The sequence below is a fragment of the Bubalus kerabau genome, chromosome 5 (genome assembly GCF_029407905.1).
Source record: "Bubalus kerabau isolate K-KA32 ecotype Philippines breed swamp buffalo chromosome 5, PCC_UOA_SB_1v2, whole genome shotgun sequence".
Taxonomy (NCBI): domain Eukaryota; kingdom Metazoa; phylum Chordata; class Mammalia; order Artiodactyla; family Bovidae; genus Bubalus; species Bubalus kerabau.
In genome coordinates, this window is record NC_073628.1 from 29,873,309 (window position 1) to 29,892,179 (window position 18,871).

Genomic DNA, 18,871 nt, shown 5'->3' on the forward strand with positions numbered 1-18,871 from the left:
TTATTTATAATAAAAGAATTAAAGGTACATAGGTATTATTTGAATTATTCTTACAACTTTACCTCTATAGTTGAAATTATTTCCAAAGGAAAATATTTAATAAAAGGAGAGTCCTGAAATAGATCCATATATATATAGATAAATAGATTTTCAATAAAAGTGCCTGTTGTTCATTGGGGGAAGCATAGTCCTTTCAAAATACGATACTAAAACAAGTGGCTATCTACATGAAAAACATGAATCTTGACTCTTTCCTGTATAAAAATTTAAACTAACTTGAAATAGATAAGAGAACTAATTATAAGGACTACAACTACAAAACTTCTAGAACATATAGGAGAAAACTGTGGTCTGGAATTAGGCATGGACTTTTCAGATAAAATGCAAAAAGCACAGTTTTAAAAACATAAATTTAATTTCAAATATTAGAATGTATGCTCTTTAAAAAACACTGTTACAGAAATAAAGAACAAACCATAGGCTGGAGAAAATGCTTGCACAGCACACATATCAGTAAAGGACTTTTATCCAAAATATTTAAGGAACTTTTATGACTCAATGATAAGAATAAAATGGAAAAAAAGATTATAAAAGATTTGTCAGCAAAGAAATATGTTTATGGATTGCCAGTAAGTATGTCAAAAGATGTTGTTGCTGTTCAGTCGCTAAGTTGTGACTCTGCAAGCCCATGACTGCAGCACTCCAGGCTTCTCTGTCCTCCACGATCTTCTGCGGTTTGCTCCAGTTCATGTCCATTGAGTCTGTCAAGCTATCTCACCATCTCATCCTCTGCCGCCCCCTTCTCCTTTTGCCTTCAGTTTTCCCCAGTATCAGGGTCTTTTCCAATGAGTCGGCTCTTTGCATCAGGTGGCCAAAGTATTGGTGCTTCAGCAACCGTCCTTCCAGTGAATACTCAGGGTTGATTTCCTTTAGACTGACTGGTTTGATCTCCTTGCAGTCCAAGGAACTCTCCAGAGATGTATACTATCTTTATTCACTAAGGGTATAAAAATTAAAATGCCATTGAAATACCACTGCACACCCACTAGAATAACTAACATTGAAAAGATTGGCATCAATAAGGGCTGTTAGGGATGTGGGACAACTTGAAATCTCAAAGGTTGGTGATGGTGATACAAAATGGTATAGCAGCTTTGAACCAATAATTTTGACGGTTTGTTATAGAGTTAAATATGCACTTTCTATTCAAAGGATAGATCTACTTTTATGTACTTGTCCCAAAAATATTAATATTATCAAAACGTTTATCATTGCCTCAATGATTTGTGGTACCACCTGTATCACACATGCTTAGTCACTCAGTGGTGTCTGACTCCTTGCAACCCCATGGACTGTAGCCTGCCAGGTTCCTCTGTCCATGGCCTTCTCCAAGCAAAATACTGGAGTAGGTTGTCATTTACTCCTCCAGGGGATCTTCCCAACCCAGGGATCGACCCTGTGTCTCCTGCATCTCCTGCACTGGCAGCCGGGTTCTTTATCACTGTGCCACCTGGGAAACCCTTTACCATGTGCTAGACTTCTGTATGTACTCTAGCTGATTTCTGTCTATTCGATTCTGTCTATTCGGTTGATCTTGCTAACTATCCATGCACCAGTAGCAGGCTGTTTTTTTTAATTTAATTTTTATTTTATATTATGGTTGATTTGCTGTATGTTGTGTTAGTTTCAAGTGTATAGTGAAGTGATTTGAAGGCTGTTTTAATTGTAATGGTTTAGCTCTAGTGTATTTTAATATCTAGTTGGGCTAATAACTCGTCATAGTCAGTGTTTCTTTGTACATTCTACAAGTTTATCCTTCCATATAAACTTGAATCTCAACTTGTCTTGTTACTAAAAAAGATGGTTGGTATTTTTATGCAAATTGCATTAAGTTTATAAATTAACTGAGGTAGGCTGGTAGTCTCATCTTGAGACATTCTAATCAAGGGAAAGATGTGTCTTTGTTTAAGCCTACTTTGGGTTTTTTCAAGGGTATTGTAGAGTTATAAAACCTTCTTAAGTTTAATCCTCAGTAGTTTATATTTTTGTTGCTGTTATATATTATACATTTTCAAATTATAGAATCAGTAATTTTAAGGTAAAACATCAATCTTACTACTACCTAACCAGAAAATTACTAGGGAACTCATAAACTGATATTCAGATATTTTTATTCTTTTTATTTTGATATTATGCAGTATCATAAAATTGCTATATTCTTCAGCAAAAAAAAGGGAGAAAAAGCAAGTTTACTCATCTTCTGTGAGTGAACCTAAGGAAGTTGTAAGTAAATTAACAAGGGAATACAATGGAATCATAGTTTAATTTCAGGTTTATAGTAATTTGAAAAGCAGAACAAGGAAAAACAACCATGTAAAAATGTTTATTATCACTGAGAAGAATAGAAGATGGTACAAGCAGAAAGATCCCTTTTTTGTTAGAAAAGATGAGAAATTTTGAAAACTGAAGTATGGGAGGTTCAATAAAATTAATATTGAGTGAGAAAAATATTTTAAAAGCTTCTCATTGGGAAATGAAGTTTATGTTAAGTTTGTATTATGTAAAAGTTAAACCCTTTATGTTTAGATTTGTGTTTTTTTGAGTGTGGAAATTACAAGTTAATCATAAATGGTATAATAGATTTATGTATACCATGCTATTAGTGTCCAAGTAGAATCACATTTCTCTGACTAGGAAGCTGTGGAAAGACTTCACATGTTTGGTGAGCTGAACTCTATATGAATAAGGGGAAAGATTAACCTGTTTTGTGTTTTTTTAATTTTTTTTTAAAGAAGTCTAGTTTTCTGAGGCAGAAAAAACCTTGTTCTCTGGGTCTTTGAGAGATTCCTTAAGGGAAGAGTTAGTTTAAAAAACAATAGCAGAAAAAAGATAACAACTTGATTATAAAATTTGAACATTTGTGCTAACCAATGCTGTCATTTTTTAATTCGTAAAGCAAAAGCTGAGCCCGTATATTCTTTGGAATGTTATTGCATACTCATTTTTTATCCCTTGGTTTGTACCCTATCTTACTGTTCTGTACGATCCATCAGAGGCCCAGATTTAGAGGAAGATAAAAGTTCATACGTAAAACTACCCTCGTCCATTGTGGTCCAAGTACTTTCTTCAATCTTAGAGATAAAGCAGAAGTCTTGGCACATATTGTGAATGTGATTTTGATTTGTTAATTGCTAGAAGCATGTTCTGTACTTTATTTCAAAACATTTGAACTCTCTTTAAAATTTCAAAGTTTTTCAAATAACCTGATTATTTAAAAATAAATCTTAACTTCCACTCAGTTGGCTTCTTCTTTATATGTGTTGTCTCTTTCAAGCCTTACACCAAGTCTATAGATACGCATCATCCTGCATTTTCTGATGTGGAAACTAAAGTTTAGAACATTTAGTAACTTTATCAAAATTACAGGGCTAGAAGGCAATGGGGCCAAAGCTAGAATACAAGTGTGTCTGAATGGAAAACTAAGACTCTCTGAAGTATATTATTCTTGCAGCCTCTGATTTTATTTTTACCTCTTTCACAGGGATTATTATGGAGAAAAAATTGGCATCTATTTCGTCTTTCTTGGATTTTACACAGAAATGCTGTTTTTTGCAGCTATGATTGGCTTAGCTTGTTTTATTTATGGTTTATTGACGATTCCTAAGACCTCAGGCAGGTAAGTGCACCTGAGCTGCCCAAACAGAATCTTATGTTAACCAAGATTGTATTTTTCTGGAATTTGTGTCAGAGTGTTTTTTATTACAGCAGATAATTGATATTTCTGAAAAAGACCCAAACACAACAGCTACCTCTCACTTGATACTTTATGGAAAGTCTGTTTAAGGATGGGCTCTAAAGATTCTGTTCCTTAAGCATGATTTGATCTACAAAAATTGCTGCTGTATTGCCCTGGTCCCATATGTGAAAAATTGTATAAAGATGTTTCAATAAGAATAGCTTTGTACTTTCACCCAAACACATAACTTTTTTTTTTTGCTTGGAATGTTTTATCTATTTATTTATTGTTAATTAATGTTTATTGCAGTGTAGTTAGTTTGCAATGTTGTGCTAGCTTATACTGCATCACAAAATGAATCAGCCATATGTATATTTACGTATACCCCCTCCCTTTTGGATTTCCCTTCTATTTAGGATACCACAGTGTGTTAAGTAGAGTTCCTTGTGCTATATAGTATGTTCTTATCTGTTGTCTATTTTATACATAGTATCAACAGTGTATATGAGTCGTTCCAACCTCCCAATTCCTCCCACCCCACCCCTTTTCAGGGCTTCCCCAGTAACACAGCAGTAAAGAATCCGCCTGCAATGCAGGAGCCGTAGGAGATGCTGTAGGAAGATGCCCTGGAGGAGAGCATGGCAACCCACTCTAGTATTCTTGCCTGGAGAATCCCCATGGACAGAGGAGCCTGTCAGACTAAAGTCCATGGGGTCGCATAGAGTTGGACGCAACTCGGGCGACTTAGCACACATGCATACCCCTATCCCCCTTGAGAACAAATGTGTGGATACCAAGCACATCTTTTAAAATAGCTTTGCTCTTGGGAATTCCCTGGCATTCTAGTGGTTAGGACTGTGCTCTACCGCTATACAAGACATCGTTTCTGTCCCTGGTTGAGGAACTAAGATTCTTTATGCCATGAGGCATGGAGAAGGAAATGGCAACCCACTCCAGTATTCTTCCCTGGGAAATCCCATGGACAGAGGAACCTGGCAGGCTACAGTCCATGAGGTCGCAAATGAGGTGAACACTTAGCAACTAAGCAACAAGTGCCGCAAGGCGTGGCCAAAACCAAACCAAACCAAACCAAACAACTTTGCTCTTCCATCAGCAGCTCTGAGATCTGTGATCCTAAGATTGGGGGTCAGATTATCATGTGCCCACTCTGTGATGAACTGTGTGACTACTGGAGACTAAATTCAACCTGTTTGGCTTCAAAGGTATGTATGCATTGTGGTATGCTTGAAGACTTGCAGTTTACTTCCTTCTGTATTGCATTTGATACTAAGTAGTCTTTCTGATATTGTTGTTTTGCAGATCTCCCATTTATTTGACAACGAGTCAACAGTGTTCTTTGCCATTTTCATGGGAATTTGGGGTAAGTAAATAGTTACATAAAAACAGCTTTCTCTGTGTTATGTGTTATATGGCTATTCATATAACATATACAGTTGGCATGCCTTATAAACCAAAAGTAATTTTGCATATTTATGTCTCTGCTAGCATCACTACCTTAATGGAGTCTACATCGTGGTTGTTAGTCCTTGGTCCAGAAAGGTCCCTATTAATCATCTACTCATTTCTCTGAAAAACACTGTAATTTTTGAAACTTCATATGTATTCAGATCACATTCTCTCTTAGCACTGTGTAAAAATAAGCTCAATAATTGCTTAATTCAGGAGAATACATGTTAAGTATTTGGTGGCTGGAGGATATTGAGTCATGGACACAAACTTGAACAAGACTCAAAAATTTCTGAGGGCTCATATATCAACATTTGAATTTAAGTTCCCTGTGTCAAATTCTATTTGGTTAAAAGCTCCCATATAAAGTGGAATTCCCCTTAATTTTGGAAATAATCCCAGTGTCTCTTCTCTTTTGTATCCCATGGGAAGTAGAAGCGTCCTGAAGTTTCTCCCATTGTCAGTGAGTAAAGTATTTTCTGTAAGAGTAACTTGTCAAGAAGAGGCCTAAAGACTTCTAAGACATTGGGGGACTCTGGAAAAGGTAGACTTTTTTCTCCCCAGTTTAACAAACAGTCTTTAACAAAGCACAAGTATGTGCATTTAAAAACTGGCCAAAGGAGCAGGGTAACTTGATCCAGTCAAAAGGACGCCTAAATTTGTGAGGGCGTGTGTGTCTCAGAGGGGGTTATGGGTTTCTGTCACTTCTGCTTGACTGCTTGTCTGAAGAGAAAAGTGCAGATTCAAAGAGAAAACGGGACAGTGAGGTCCCACCCACAGTTTTCCAACCTCCTCTGGTTAAGTTAGCGTGTGGACATCTCTTCATCATGTGCCAGACAGAGCCTGCCTCTGTCATTCTTTTGGAATCAGAAATGCATGACAGGTATATATACAAATTACAGCAGATGTTATAATTTTCAATTGTTTCCACTGAGAGAACTTGTACACCAACACTAACCTTACATGTCATAACAAACAGACGAGCAACCATACGTGGAACACCCAGCAGCTGCAGTGAATGTGGGGGTGAAGATAGCTTCACGATAGTGATTTTGTTTTCTTTGGATATATGCCTAACAGTGGAATTGCTTCATCACATTATAGTTACATTTTTAATGTTTAAGTCACCTTCATACTGTTTTCCATAATGGCTCTATGCCAATTTATGTTCCTGCACAATGGTTCCCTTTTCTTCAGTTTTGTCCTGCAAACAAATATCCAATTTTTCCAAAACCATTTATAGAAGAAACTATTCTTTCCTCATTGAATATTCTCAGGCTCTATGTCAAATAATACATGGGATTATTTTTGAGCTCTTGATTGTGTTCTCTAGGTCTGTGTGTTTCTTTGTATGACATGCCAGTTGTACCATACTATTTTGATTACTATCGCGTTGTAATATTGAGATCAGGAATATGATGCCTAGTGCTTTGTTCTTTCTCAAGATTGCTTTGTCCATTTGAAGTCTTTTGTGGCCCTATACAAATTTTAGCATTGTTTTCTCTATTTCTGTTAAAAACAGCATTGGAATTTTGGTAGGAATTGCCTTAAGTCTGGAGATCACTTGGGCAGTATGGACATTTTTGTATTAATTCCTCCAATCTATGAGCATGGACTATCTTTCCATTTGTTTCTATCTTCAATTTCTTTCATCAGTGTCTTATATTATATAGTGTATATATCTTTCACTTCCTTGGTTACATTTTTCCATGGGTATTTTGTTCTTTTTGATGTTATTATAAATGGGATTGTTTTCTTAATTCCTCTTTCTGATAGTAGTGTATAGAAACACAACTGTTTTTAATATATTTATTTATTTCCTGGAACATGGCTAAATTTATTTATTCTAACAGTTTTTTTGGTGGAGACGCTAGGATTTTTTTGTAACTTAATGTTATATGAAAAAAGAGACAGTTTTACTTCTTTCCTTTTTTCTTTCTAATTTATGTGTTTGTTTGTTTGTTTTTCTTGAGTAATTGCTCTGGCTAGACTTCCAGTGCTCAGTTGAATAGAAGTGGCACGAATGGGAATTTTTGTCTTATCCTTGATGATAAAGGAAGTTTTCAGCTTTTCACCATTGACTATGATGGTAACTGTGGACCTGTCATGTATAGCCTTATATTGAAATAGATTGTATTTATACCCATATTTTGAGAGTTTTTATCATAATGGATGTTGAATTCTGTTAAATTCTGTTTCTTCATTTGTTGAGATGGGTTTTTTTCAAAATCATTTATTTTGTTAATATGATATACCATGTTGATCGATTTATGGGTATTGAACTATCCTTATATCCCTGGAATAAATCTCATTTGATCATGGTGTATGATTCTTTTAATATATTGCTGAATTTGATTTGCTACTGTTTTGTTAAGATTCTTTGTATCTACATTCATCAAGTGTAATTTTCTTTACTTGTATTGTCTTTGTTTGACTTTGGTGTAAGGGTAATGATGCCTCATAAAATGAGTTTGGAAGGTTTCTTTCCCTTTCTAGATTCTGGAAGAATTTGAGAAGGATTACTTCTTCTTTACCTATATTATAGAATTCACCATTAAAGCTTTGAGGCCTGGACTTCCATTTGTGGGGAAGTTTTTGATTACTGATTTGATATCCTTAATATTTTCTGTTTGTTCATGATTCGGTTTCAATAGGTGTATTTTTCTAGGACTTTATCCATTTCTTCTAGGATATCCACTTTGTTGCCATATAATTGTTCATAGTAGTCTGTTACGATCCTTAGTATTTCTGTCATATCAGGTGCATCAGTTCAGTTCAGTTGCTCAGTCTTGTCTGACTCTTTGAGACCCCATGGACTGCAGCACGCCAGGCTTCCCTGTCTGTCACTAACTCCCGGAACTTGCTCAAGCTCATGTCCATCAAGCCGGTGATACATCACCGACTATATCAGGTGCATGTCTCCGATTTAATTTCTAATTTTATTTATTTGAACCTTATCTTTCTTTTTTTCTTGGTAATTATGGCTAAAGGTTTTTTATTTTATTTATCTTTTTATTGATCTTTTCTGTTGTCTTTTGTCCCTATTTTGTTTATTTACACTCTAGTGGTCTTTGTTATTTCCTTACTTCAACTACCTTTGCTTAGTTCTTCTTTTTCTAGTTCCTTAAGGTCTAAAGTTGGGTTGTTTATTTTAGCTTTTTCTTGTTTCTTAATGAAGACATTTATCCCTCTGAACTTCCCTCCTAGAACTGCGTCTGGTGTATCCCATAAGTTTTTGTATATTGTATGTCTAGTTTCATTTGTCTCAAGATATTTGTTGATTTCTCTTTTCATTTTCCTAAGGCCCATTGTTTGTTCAGTAGCATGCCCTTTATTCTCCATATATTTGTGAATTTTCCAGTTTTTATTTTTCATATAATTCTAGTTTTAGACCATTATGGTCAGAAAAGATACTTGACATTATTTCACACTTTTGAAATTTATTGACTTGTTTTGTGATGGCAATATATGACCTTTTCTGGAGAACATTCCATGTGCATTTGCTGCTAAGTCACTTCAGTCGTGTCCGACTCTGTGCGACCCCATAGACAGCAGCCCACGAGGCTCCCCGCGTCCCTGGGATTCTCCAGGCAAGAACACCAGAGCAGGTTGCCATTTCCTTCTCCAATGCATGAAAGTGAAAAGTGAAAGTGAAGTCGCTCAGTCGTGTCCAACTCATAGCGACCCCATGGACTGCAGCCCACCAGGCTCCTCCGTCCATGGTATTTTCCAGGCAAGAGTATTGGAGTGGGGTGCCTTTGCCTTCTTAGAAGAATATTTATCCTGCTACTGTTGGATGGAATGCACTGTAAGTGCCTGTTAAGTCCTTTTAGCTTAACAGTAAAAGTAATTTAGTGAAAAAGTAATGGCAATTTTGGACAGTGAATTTTAAATCATTATAACTAGGTTCAAACACATCTTTATTAATCAAATAGGAACCATTACAATCAACACATTTTTGCCAATAAGAAATAAGACTGTTTATTCCTGTAGTGTAAAAATTCATGCTTCAGATTTTGATGAACTCTTGCAAAGCATTTTCTACCTCCTGCAGGTTATGGAAGCATTTTGCCTGCAAAAAGTTGTTGAGATGCTTGAAGAAGTGGTAGTCGGTTGGCGAGAGGTCAGGTGAATATGGCAGATGAGACTTCATAGCCCTATGTGTTCAACTTTTGAAGTGTTAATTGTGTCACATTCAGTCAAGCATTGTCATAGAGAAGGACTGGCCTTTTTCTGTTGACCAATACTGGCTGCAAGTGTAGTTTTTGGTGCATCTCATCGATGTGCTGAGCATAATTCTCAGATACAATGGTTTCTCTGGGATTCACAAAGCTGTAGTGAATCAGATGGGCAGCAGACCACCAAACAGTGACCATGACCTTTTTTTTTGGTGCAAGCTTGGCTTCGGGAAATGCTTTGGCACTTCTTCTCAGACCAGTCACTGAATTGTACAAAATTCACTTTTTGTCACATGTCACAATCTGATTGAGAAATGGTTCATTGTTGTTGCATAGAACAAGAGAAGATGACACTTCAAAATGGCAATTTTTTTAATTTGTGGTCAGCTCATGAGGCACCCACTTATAGAACTTTTTCACCTTTCCAGTTTGCTTCAAATGCCAAACAACTGGAGAATGGTGGAGTTGAGTTCTTCAGCAACAATTTTGTTAATTGTTTTGTAATTGCTTTGTTCCTTTCTTCCTCTGTTGCCTTCTTCTTTGGGGTGTGATAATTGTCTGTAATATTATGCTCAGATTCCTTTATCTTTTGCATGTCTTTTATGGGTTTTTGCTCTGTGATTACAAAGGGGTAAAACATCTTGTAATTATATCATTCTATTGCAAGCTAAGACAAATTAATTTGAAATACATATAAAGCTCTATAATTTTACTTTCTGTCCTGTTTTATGTTTTGATGTTGCAGTTTACATCTTCTTAGTGTATCCTTTACCAATTATTATATTATATATAACCAATTATTATAGTTACACAATTTTGTTGTAGTTAGAGTTATTTTTACTACCTTTGCCTTCTAACCTTCATAATAGATTTACAAGTGATTTATACACCACCATTATAACATTAAAGTATTTTAAATTTAACTATATATCTACCTTTACCAGTGACATTTATACTTTCATATGTTTTCATTTTAGTTTAAAGAGGTCCCTTTAACATTTCTTGAAAAGCCACTCTAGTTGTGATAAACTTTCCACTTTTACTTGTCTGGAAAACTTTCTAGGTAAAGTATTCTTAGTCCTCAGGTTTTGTTGTTTTTTTTTTCCCAGTATTTCAACTATGTGCTGCTCCCTTCTGGCCTGCTAAAAGTCTGCTAAAAGTCTTATAAGTATTGCTTTGTACATAACTTGGTTTTCTCTTCCTGCTTATAAAATTCTCTCAGTGTGTTTCTCTTTGTTTCCATCTTTTTTTGGAACTCAGTAGGTTTCCTAGATCTGATATTTGTTTTTTTTCCCCCTATGTTAAGAGAAGTTTTTACCCATTATTTGAATATGTTCTCTCTCTCGCTCTTCTCTTTCTGGGACCTCCTCTAATGCAAATACTTGTCTGCCTGACATTGTCCCATAAATCTTTTAAGCTAACTTCACTTTTTAAAAATCATTTTCCATTTTTATTTAATTCATTTTTGCCCCTCTGACTGGTTGAATTCTACTTCCCTTTCTTGAAGTTGGCTGATTCTTTCTCAGTTTGATCTAGTAAGCTGCCAGATACTTCTTTTGAATTTTGCCATAAAATTCTTGTGTTCTTCAGCTCTGTTTAATGCTCTTGATAATACTCTTAATTTCTGTTTATTACTTTCTTATATTTTCTGTCTCTGTTCACAGTCTCACTTTATTCATGCATTGTCCTCTGTACCTCAGTAAGCATGTTTATGACCCTTATTTCGAACTCTTTGTCAAGTAAATCACTTGTCTTCATTTCATTAAAGTCTTTTTCTGAAGTTTTTCTTGGTCTTTTTCTTGGAACCTGTTCCTTTGTTTTTTCATTTAGCTTGCCTCTTTATGTTGATTTCTGTGCATTATGTAAAACAACTACCTCTCCTAGCCTTAAAAGTGTGGCCTGTGATTGGCCAAGCTGCCTTCTTCGTTCTCAGTGGCTCCCAGTATTTGGGTCTGTGCCAAGACCCATCAGGGTCCCAAATGGGAAGATCTCAGTCAGCACCTGGATGCAGGCTGTTTAGCAGTTGGACCATAAAGCAGCAGCTTTTAAAGTTTGCAAGTTAATCTCTTTCAAGGAAATATTGGAAGATGGGTGTTTGTGTCTGCTGCTTCTGCATTTAGCCCTGGGCAGAAAACCAGGTAGAAACTGTTTGTTTGCTACAGCAGTCAAAACAGTATGGTACTGACATAAAGATGGACATGCAGATCAATGAAACAGAATGGAGTCCAGAAATAAAGCCCTTTGTATATGGTTAACTAATTTTCAACAGGATTTCCAAGAAAGCAAAATGAAGAAAGTATAGTCTTCCAGTGGTGCTGGGAAAATGGGATATTGACATGCAAAAGAATGACATTAGATCCTCATCTTTGTCAGCTGAAAAAAATTCACAACCTAAAAGTTGAGAATTATTCTTCATTTAGCAGACTTTCTGAGGCCTTCAAGCCTAGGAGGCAGACTCTCAGATAGCTCTGAGGGACTGCTCCAAAGAGATAAGGGAGGAACCAGGGTGAAAAGGAGTTTTGCAAGAAAGACCAGGAGTTGGTACATCAATAGATTACTGTTAGTTAAAGAAAGCAATATATATCAAATTAGTGAATTTAGCACTTTTCTGTATATAGGAAGATGCAAAAGTTTGGATTCACTGAAATCATTCCTTTGACATGCACCTTGGCTCTCTTGTCTGGTGACTCAGCTGGTAAAGAATCCACCTACCAATGCAGAAAAAAATAAGACACGTGGGTTCGATTCCTGGGTTGGGGAGATCCACTGGAGAAGGAAATGGCAACATACTCCAGTATTCTTACCTGGAAAATTCCATGGACAGAGCACCCTGGTGGGCTACAGTCCATAGGGTGGCAAAGAGTCAGACAACTGAGTTGTGCGTGTACACTCATTACTTCGGTTCACTTCTTAACTCTATAGTAGTCAGTATTCTGTTCTTTCCTATCCTGAGTTTGCTCAAGGCTCATCATCTGGATGGTTGTGGTGGCTTGATGGCAGAAATATCCTTTGTTTACTGATGTGACAGACAACACTTTTCATTTGCATTTTGTGTGGGTGCGTGCCAGGTCACTTTAGTCATGTCAGACTCTTTGTGACCCCATGGACTGTAGCCCGCCAGGCTCCTCTGTCCATGGGATTCTCCAGGCAAGAATACTGGGGCAGGTTGCCATGCCCTCCTCCAGCGGATCTTCATGACCCAGGCACTGAACCCATGTTGCTTATTACATCTTCTGCATTAGCAGGCAGGTTCTTTACCACTAACACCACCTGGAAAGCCCCTCATTCACATCTTATACCATCACAAAAGTCAATTCAAAATGGATTAGACTTAAACATAAGACCTGAAAATGTAAAACTCCTAGAAGAAAACATAAGGAAAATCTTTATCACATTGGACTTGGAAATGATTTCATGCAGATGACACCAAAGTCCAGGCAACAGAAACAAACAAAATAAGCCAGAGTACATCAAACTAAAACACTTCTGAACAGCAGAGGTAACAATCAACAGAGTGCAAAGGCAACCCATGGAAAGGCAGAAAATATTTGCAAACCGTGTTTCTGATAGGGGGTTAATCTCTAATATATATAAGGAATTCTTGTAGCTCAATGGTAGGAACTCTTGTAGCTCAATAGTAAGAAAAAAAAAATAAAGAATAACCTGATTTAAAAATGGACAAAGAACTTGGACACGCATTTCCCCAAAGAAGTTATACAAATGGTCAACAGATAACATAAAAAAAAAAACTTAATGTCTAGTTCTCAGGGAAATGCAAATCAAACTACAATGAGATGGTATCTCATACCTGTCAGGATAACTGTACCAAAATTAAAAAAAAAGGCATGTTAATGAGGATGTTGAGAATTATAATGAACTCCTATATGCTATGGATGGGAATGCTAAATGGTACAACTGGAAAACAGTGTGGAAGTTCCTCAAAAATTAAAAGTAGAACTGCCATATGATGCAGCAATCCCAATTCTGGGTATTTACCCAAAATAATTGAAATCAGGATCTCAAAGAGATGTTAGCATTCCTATATTCACTGAAACACTCTCTATTAATACATTAACCAAGGTGTGGAGTGGAAACAGCCTAAATGTCCATTGATAGACAAATGGTTAAAGAACCTGCTGTGTGTGTGTGTTATATATATATATATATATATAAACCAGTTACATCTATGCCTTAGGGTGCTAAGGGAGAGTTTCTAGGGGTGCTGATCATGTTTGTATACTTTTCTGTAAATATATTATTCTTTAAGTGATAGTTTATTTAAAAAACTATATATATTGTATATTATACTATATATAATAATAGTATATGTACATATAGTATATACATATAGTATATAGTATATACATATAGTATATGTACATATAGTATATATATATACACATATATAGTATATGTGTATAATATATACGTTATACACCAGGTGCTTCCCTAGTGGCTCAGACAGTAAGGTGTCTGCCTGCAATGCCGGAGACCCGGGTTCGATCACTGGGTCAAGAAGATCCCCTGGAGAAGGAAATGGCAATCCACTCCAGTACACTTGCCTGGAAAATTCCATGGACAGAGGAGCCTGGTGACCTACAGTCCATGGGGTCGCAAAGAGTTGGACACGACTGAGCAACTTCACTTTCATATACAGAGAGAGACAGACCAACAGGTGTAGACAGAGGAGAGAAGCACAGAGGCACAAAGAAAGATATTGTGCTGTGAAATGGCTCTTATATCTTCCTTAAATTTCCCTAAGCCTGAGAAAGTGGTACTGTTGCTTGAATGATTTCAGTAAAACACATGTAAACAAAATCAAGGTGATAGTAAAATGTCACATTCAAATATTATTTCAAGTTATCTGAATGCAGAAAGAAAGTAGTGTGCCTAAAAAAATTTTTCTGTTTGTCTAAGAAACTAATTTGTATTTATATAGAGTTATTTCAATACTATTTTGTAGTATTATACTAAAATTCATAGTATTATAATTTTATCATCAAACATAATAGTAACAGAATAACCATCTACAACCAAAATGATTTTTCTAAAGGAAAGAAAACCAAGTTACTGACTTCTTATTCATTTATTGTGCCATCTCCTTATTATATTTGTTTTTATATATTTCTTTGCCCATAGTCACATTGTTTTTGGAGTTTTGGAAGCGACGACAAGCCAGACTGGAATATGAGTGGGACCTGGTAGACTTTGAAGAGGAGCAGCAGCAGCTCCAGCTAAGACCTGAATTTGAAGCTATGTGTACAAAAAGGAAACTGAATGCAGTGACTCAGGTATATCAGGAAACTGACATAGGTGGTGTATTTCAGTGGACACCTGCCTGTGGGTGGCCTCTCAACGATGTGTATTTTAATCTGCTGTTAAATATGAATATTCTCCAACATGTAAATCACATAAACTTATTTACTTGATTCTAATATGCATTTTGAACACATGAAAAAGTAGGTAGAAAAGAGTAATGAGTCCCAGGATGGAGTCATCACCCAGCTTCAATGATTATTAATTCATGGGCACTTTTTTCTTTTACACACCCACCCCCCTGCCACTAGAGTGAGCATGCGTGCGTGTGTGCTAAGTCACTTCAGTCACGTCCAACTCTGTGTGATTCTGTGGACTGTAGCCCACCAGGCTCCTCTGTCCATGAGATTTTCCAGGCAAAAATACTGGAGTGGGTTGCCATGCCCTCCACCAGAGGATCTTCCCGACTCAGGGATTGAACCTGCATCTCCTGTGTCTCCTGCATTGGCAGGCAGGTTCTTTACCGCTATTGCCACCTGCAATTATTTTGAAGCAGATCCAAGCCATCATACATAAAATACCTAGTTTTAATGCTAAGTGAAATAAAATGAAATGGAAAATAGTGTGTCGTGGACTTTATATATAAATTTGTGTATATATATATATATATATATATATATATATATGAAACACACACACATATATGGAAATGATACTAAGTTAATGTGTGAAAATTAAAATGGTATTGTATTAAGGTAATGAGCTTATGATTGATTGCTTTATTAGACCAAAGTTTATCCATCTGTTCTATACTAATTGACTGTAATGGGAAGATAATCGCACTGGTGTCTAGAAAGGAAAGTCTAGATTTGGGGATAACTGGCAAACTGGCTGTATGTTGTTAATTGAGTTTTTTGACTTCTTGTTATCTCATTTTTGTTTCATGTGAAAATGAAAGGTACTTTGTAACTCTTGGCTGCATATTCTTAGAGTTCTTACCTTGCCATACTCTATAATCACCATGTTACCTGATGATATTAAAGGGAGACTAGAAAGCCTCTAAAATCTCTTCAGTACAGTTCCCTACTCTGTTCAGGACACTATTCTTATGTATAACACTCAAAATCCTCACAGTTCAGGCATTCACTAAAGATTTATTAAATTGCTTTGAAACAATACAAAAAATTCAGTAAATGAATGAAGAGAAAAATCACCTCAGAAAATATATTAATAATTTGAAATTAATTGAAATATATTAAAAGAAATATTATCCTAATAATGATTTGATGTCTATCTGTTCATACTTCATGGGAGAGAAAAAGAATATAAAAGCAGTTCAGTTGGCTTTGCCAAAAACTATTGACCTAAAACCAAGATGTATTGAATGTTTACATTTGAAACCAGTTAAAAAAACATATGTATTAGTTCACTGTGAATCATCTACTTCACTTAGCTTTAATGGTTTTGGAAACGAGGTTTTTGTTTTTAACTTGATTGCAGTGCTTCTTCAGTCGTAAAGCACAACCTAACCTCTTAATTTGAGTCTATTAGGAACATGCACATGCATGCATGAAAACCCACACAAGTGTACACACAAATATGCACACGCATACAAGCACACAAATATTGGATACACACATGTACAGCATCAGATGTATGCACACACATCCTGAAGTTCAGTAGAGCTGTTGGGCAGCCTGCCCAATTCAGTTTAACTCAGTTAGAAAATTTTAGCGTTATTAAAGCATATCCACTTGAGCAGCAGCCTTCAGGTTTTGGCTTTGTTTTTCCTGTCTATGTTGCCCTGAATACCACTAGAATTCAACACTCAGGAAATAATGTATATCTTATAAGTCTTATATTTGTAGACTATTCCATCTAGGAGCCTTAAAGGTTTCTACCTAAACGTAAGGAACCACTACTAGAATATAGCTTTCCATGAGCTACGGTGAAGCCACTGATTCAGAGCTACTTGAACTGGGCTTTGTGATTTTGACTATGGCTTGGAATCCCAACTCTGAGGGTAGATTTTTAATTTTGCTGTGATTTCTTCAAAATTACAGGAGCTGGAACCTTACTTGCCTCTATGTAGCCGTCTTCCATGGTACATTTTATCGGGAGTCACAGTGACATTATGGGTGAGCATTCTTTAAAACCGTTGTCATCTATTTGATTTCAGATCATATTGGGGTCACTTCAACAGTTTCATCTGCAATGGCCTGTGTCCCTCTCTTCCCTCCCCCTCCACGGTATTTTGTTTTTATCTTGAATGGAGCACTTACATAAAATGAACTGTAATTTACATGGATGTGTCATAATTAAACCTTGGAAAAAGAGTTGTGGGGAGAGAAAGGTGCTTTATATTAAAGCCTATTCCTCCTCCTCCCCCAGCTCTTCATTAATTTGGTGATAACTTGAAATCAGAACAGTATAATAAACAATTTGAGCTATTTGGTTAGGTTTTTAAAAAATTATTAATTTGTCTTTATACCCATCTAGAGTATCTATACAATACCATTAAGGTTCATTCTCTTGCCAAAATAATGGAAGAAAATGTTACATCTTCTACTTAAAGAATTTAATTAGTATATCCCATTGTTAGGGAGTCAGATTTTCTCCATGCCTTTTACCTAATAGCTTCCTCCATCTTCATAATCTATTTCCTGCCTTCCCTTTCCAAATCTATGCCCTCTTACAGTTAACCTTTAATTTTAGGAAACAGACAAAGTTACCCTCTGAGATGTTAGCCTGTTGAAGTATAAATAATTGGCAATTGTAGACTATTGATTAACCTCACTACTCCATGTTGTCCCATAATTTCTTTAATCTTTAACCTTTTTTATTAAAGGCTTGGTTTTTCTATTTAAATGTGTATTTTCCTAGATGATATAACAATCATTTTAGGAGAGATGATAGAATTAAAAGGGTTAAAATCAATTGGGGACACTAAATGAAAAATATTCTAGAGTGTGGTAAGATCACTGTCATTTATTTCTAGTACTCATTTAATTTTATTCAGTTCCTCAACTTTCACAATAAAATTCTCCAATCATTGTTATAAAGATCTTTGTGATTTTGCAGTATGGGAAGATATAAAATTTATACTGGATCTATACAAATATCTAAACACCAGGCATATCAGACTGCTAATGGCAATATTGTAAGGGGAAATAAAATTGAATTTTTAAACATATTTTTCTTGAGGAAGTATGTAATCTTCACAATATGTATTTAACTAAAGCAGAGGTTGCCAAACATTTGCTGTAAAGGATATATTATAGGTTTTGTGGGCCACAAATAGTCTCTTATGCATAATTGTCTTCTTCTTTATAATCTTTTAAAAATGCAAAAAAAAGGAAAAATCTTAGAGGGCTACCCAGGAACAAGTAAGGCCACAGTCAGATGCTGGCTTGCTGGCTAATTTTCCAACTTGTTCAAGAGGGTGGACTTAGAGGATAAGCAATGAGTACTTTTCTATTTTCTACTTACTCAGCTGCTACCATATGCCTTATCTCTAACCTTTTTACTTTCCTAGTTTTCATTTCCTGCCATTTATATCATCTACAGTGAGAGGGGTCTTTCTTGGTGGCTCAGCGGTAAAGAATCCGCCTGCCAAGCAGGAGATGTGGGTTTGATCCCTGGGTCAGGAAGATCCCCTGGAGAAGGAAATGGCAACCCAGTATTCTTGCCTGGGAAATCCTATGGACAGAGGAGCCTGGTGGGCTACAATCTATGAGATCGCAAGAGTTGAACATGACTGAGCAACTAAACAACAACAATAGTGAGAGGAACTGGCTTGGCTTGCTCTCCACGTCAGATCTGCTAAACTTAATATATAAGCTGAAGAGAAGAGTGTGTTTCAGCTATGTATGCGTCGCACAGATACAGAGACCAGAGTGACCGGTTTTTGTTTCCCTCCCCCAGATGGCTCTGGTTGTCGCGTGTATGGTAGCTGTGATTGTATACCGCCTGTCAGTCTTTGCCACATTTGCTAGCTTCATGGAAAGTGAAGCATCCTTAAAGCATGTCAAAAGTTTCCTCACTCCCCAGATAACCACATCTCTCTCTGGATCGTGCTTGAACTTTATTGTCATCTTGATCTTGAATTTCTTTTATGAAAAGATATCTGCCTGGATTACAAAAATGGGTAAGCTGGCCAAATCATTAGTATGACTCTGAAAAAGAATTCCTACCAATGTTACACCTTCATTCTGGATCAGCCCCCAGGGAGTTC

The 18,871-nt window shown here is 36.2% G+C and overlaps 1 protein-coding gene across 7 annotated transcripts in view; it reads left to right on the top strand.

Moving 5' to 3' along the window:
* ANO5 (anoctamin 5) overlaps window positions 1-18,871 on the top strand; it is an 89,015-nt gene that overhangs the window by 48,580 nt on the left and 21,564 nt on the right. For 5 of the 7 annotated variants that reach the window (XM_055581367.1, XM_055581364.1, XM_055581366.1 and 2 more), the window contains 6 exons: window positions 3,542-3,676; window positions 4,851-4,959; window positions 5,057-5,117; window positions 14,521-14,672; window positions 16,701-16,775; window positions 18,562-18,784. In XM_055581367.1, coding sequence (XP_055437342.1) covers window positions 3,542-3,676; window positions 4,851-4,959; window positions 5,057-5,117; window positions 14,521-14,672; window positions 16,701-16,775; window positions 18,562-18,784 — 755 coding nt within the window. The remainder of the gene's footprint in view (window positions 1-3,541; window positions 3,677-4,850; window positions 4,960-5,056; window positions 5,118-14,520; window positions 14,673-16,700; window positions 16,776-18,561; window positions 18,785-18,871) is intronic. The other 2 variants (XM_055581361.1, XM_055581363.1) reach the window with 1 other exon arrangement.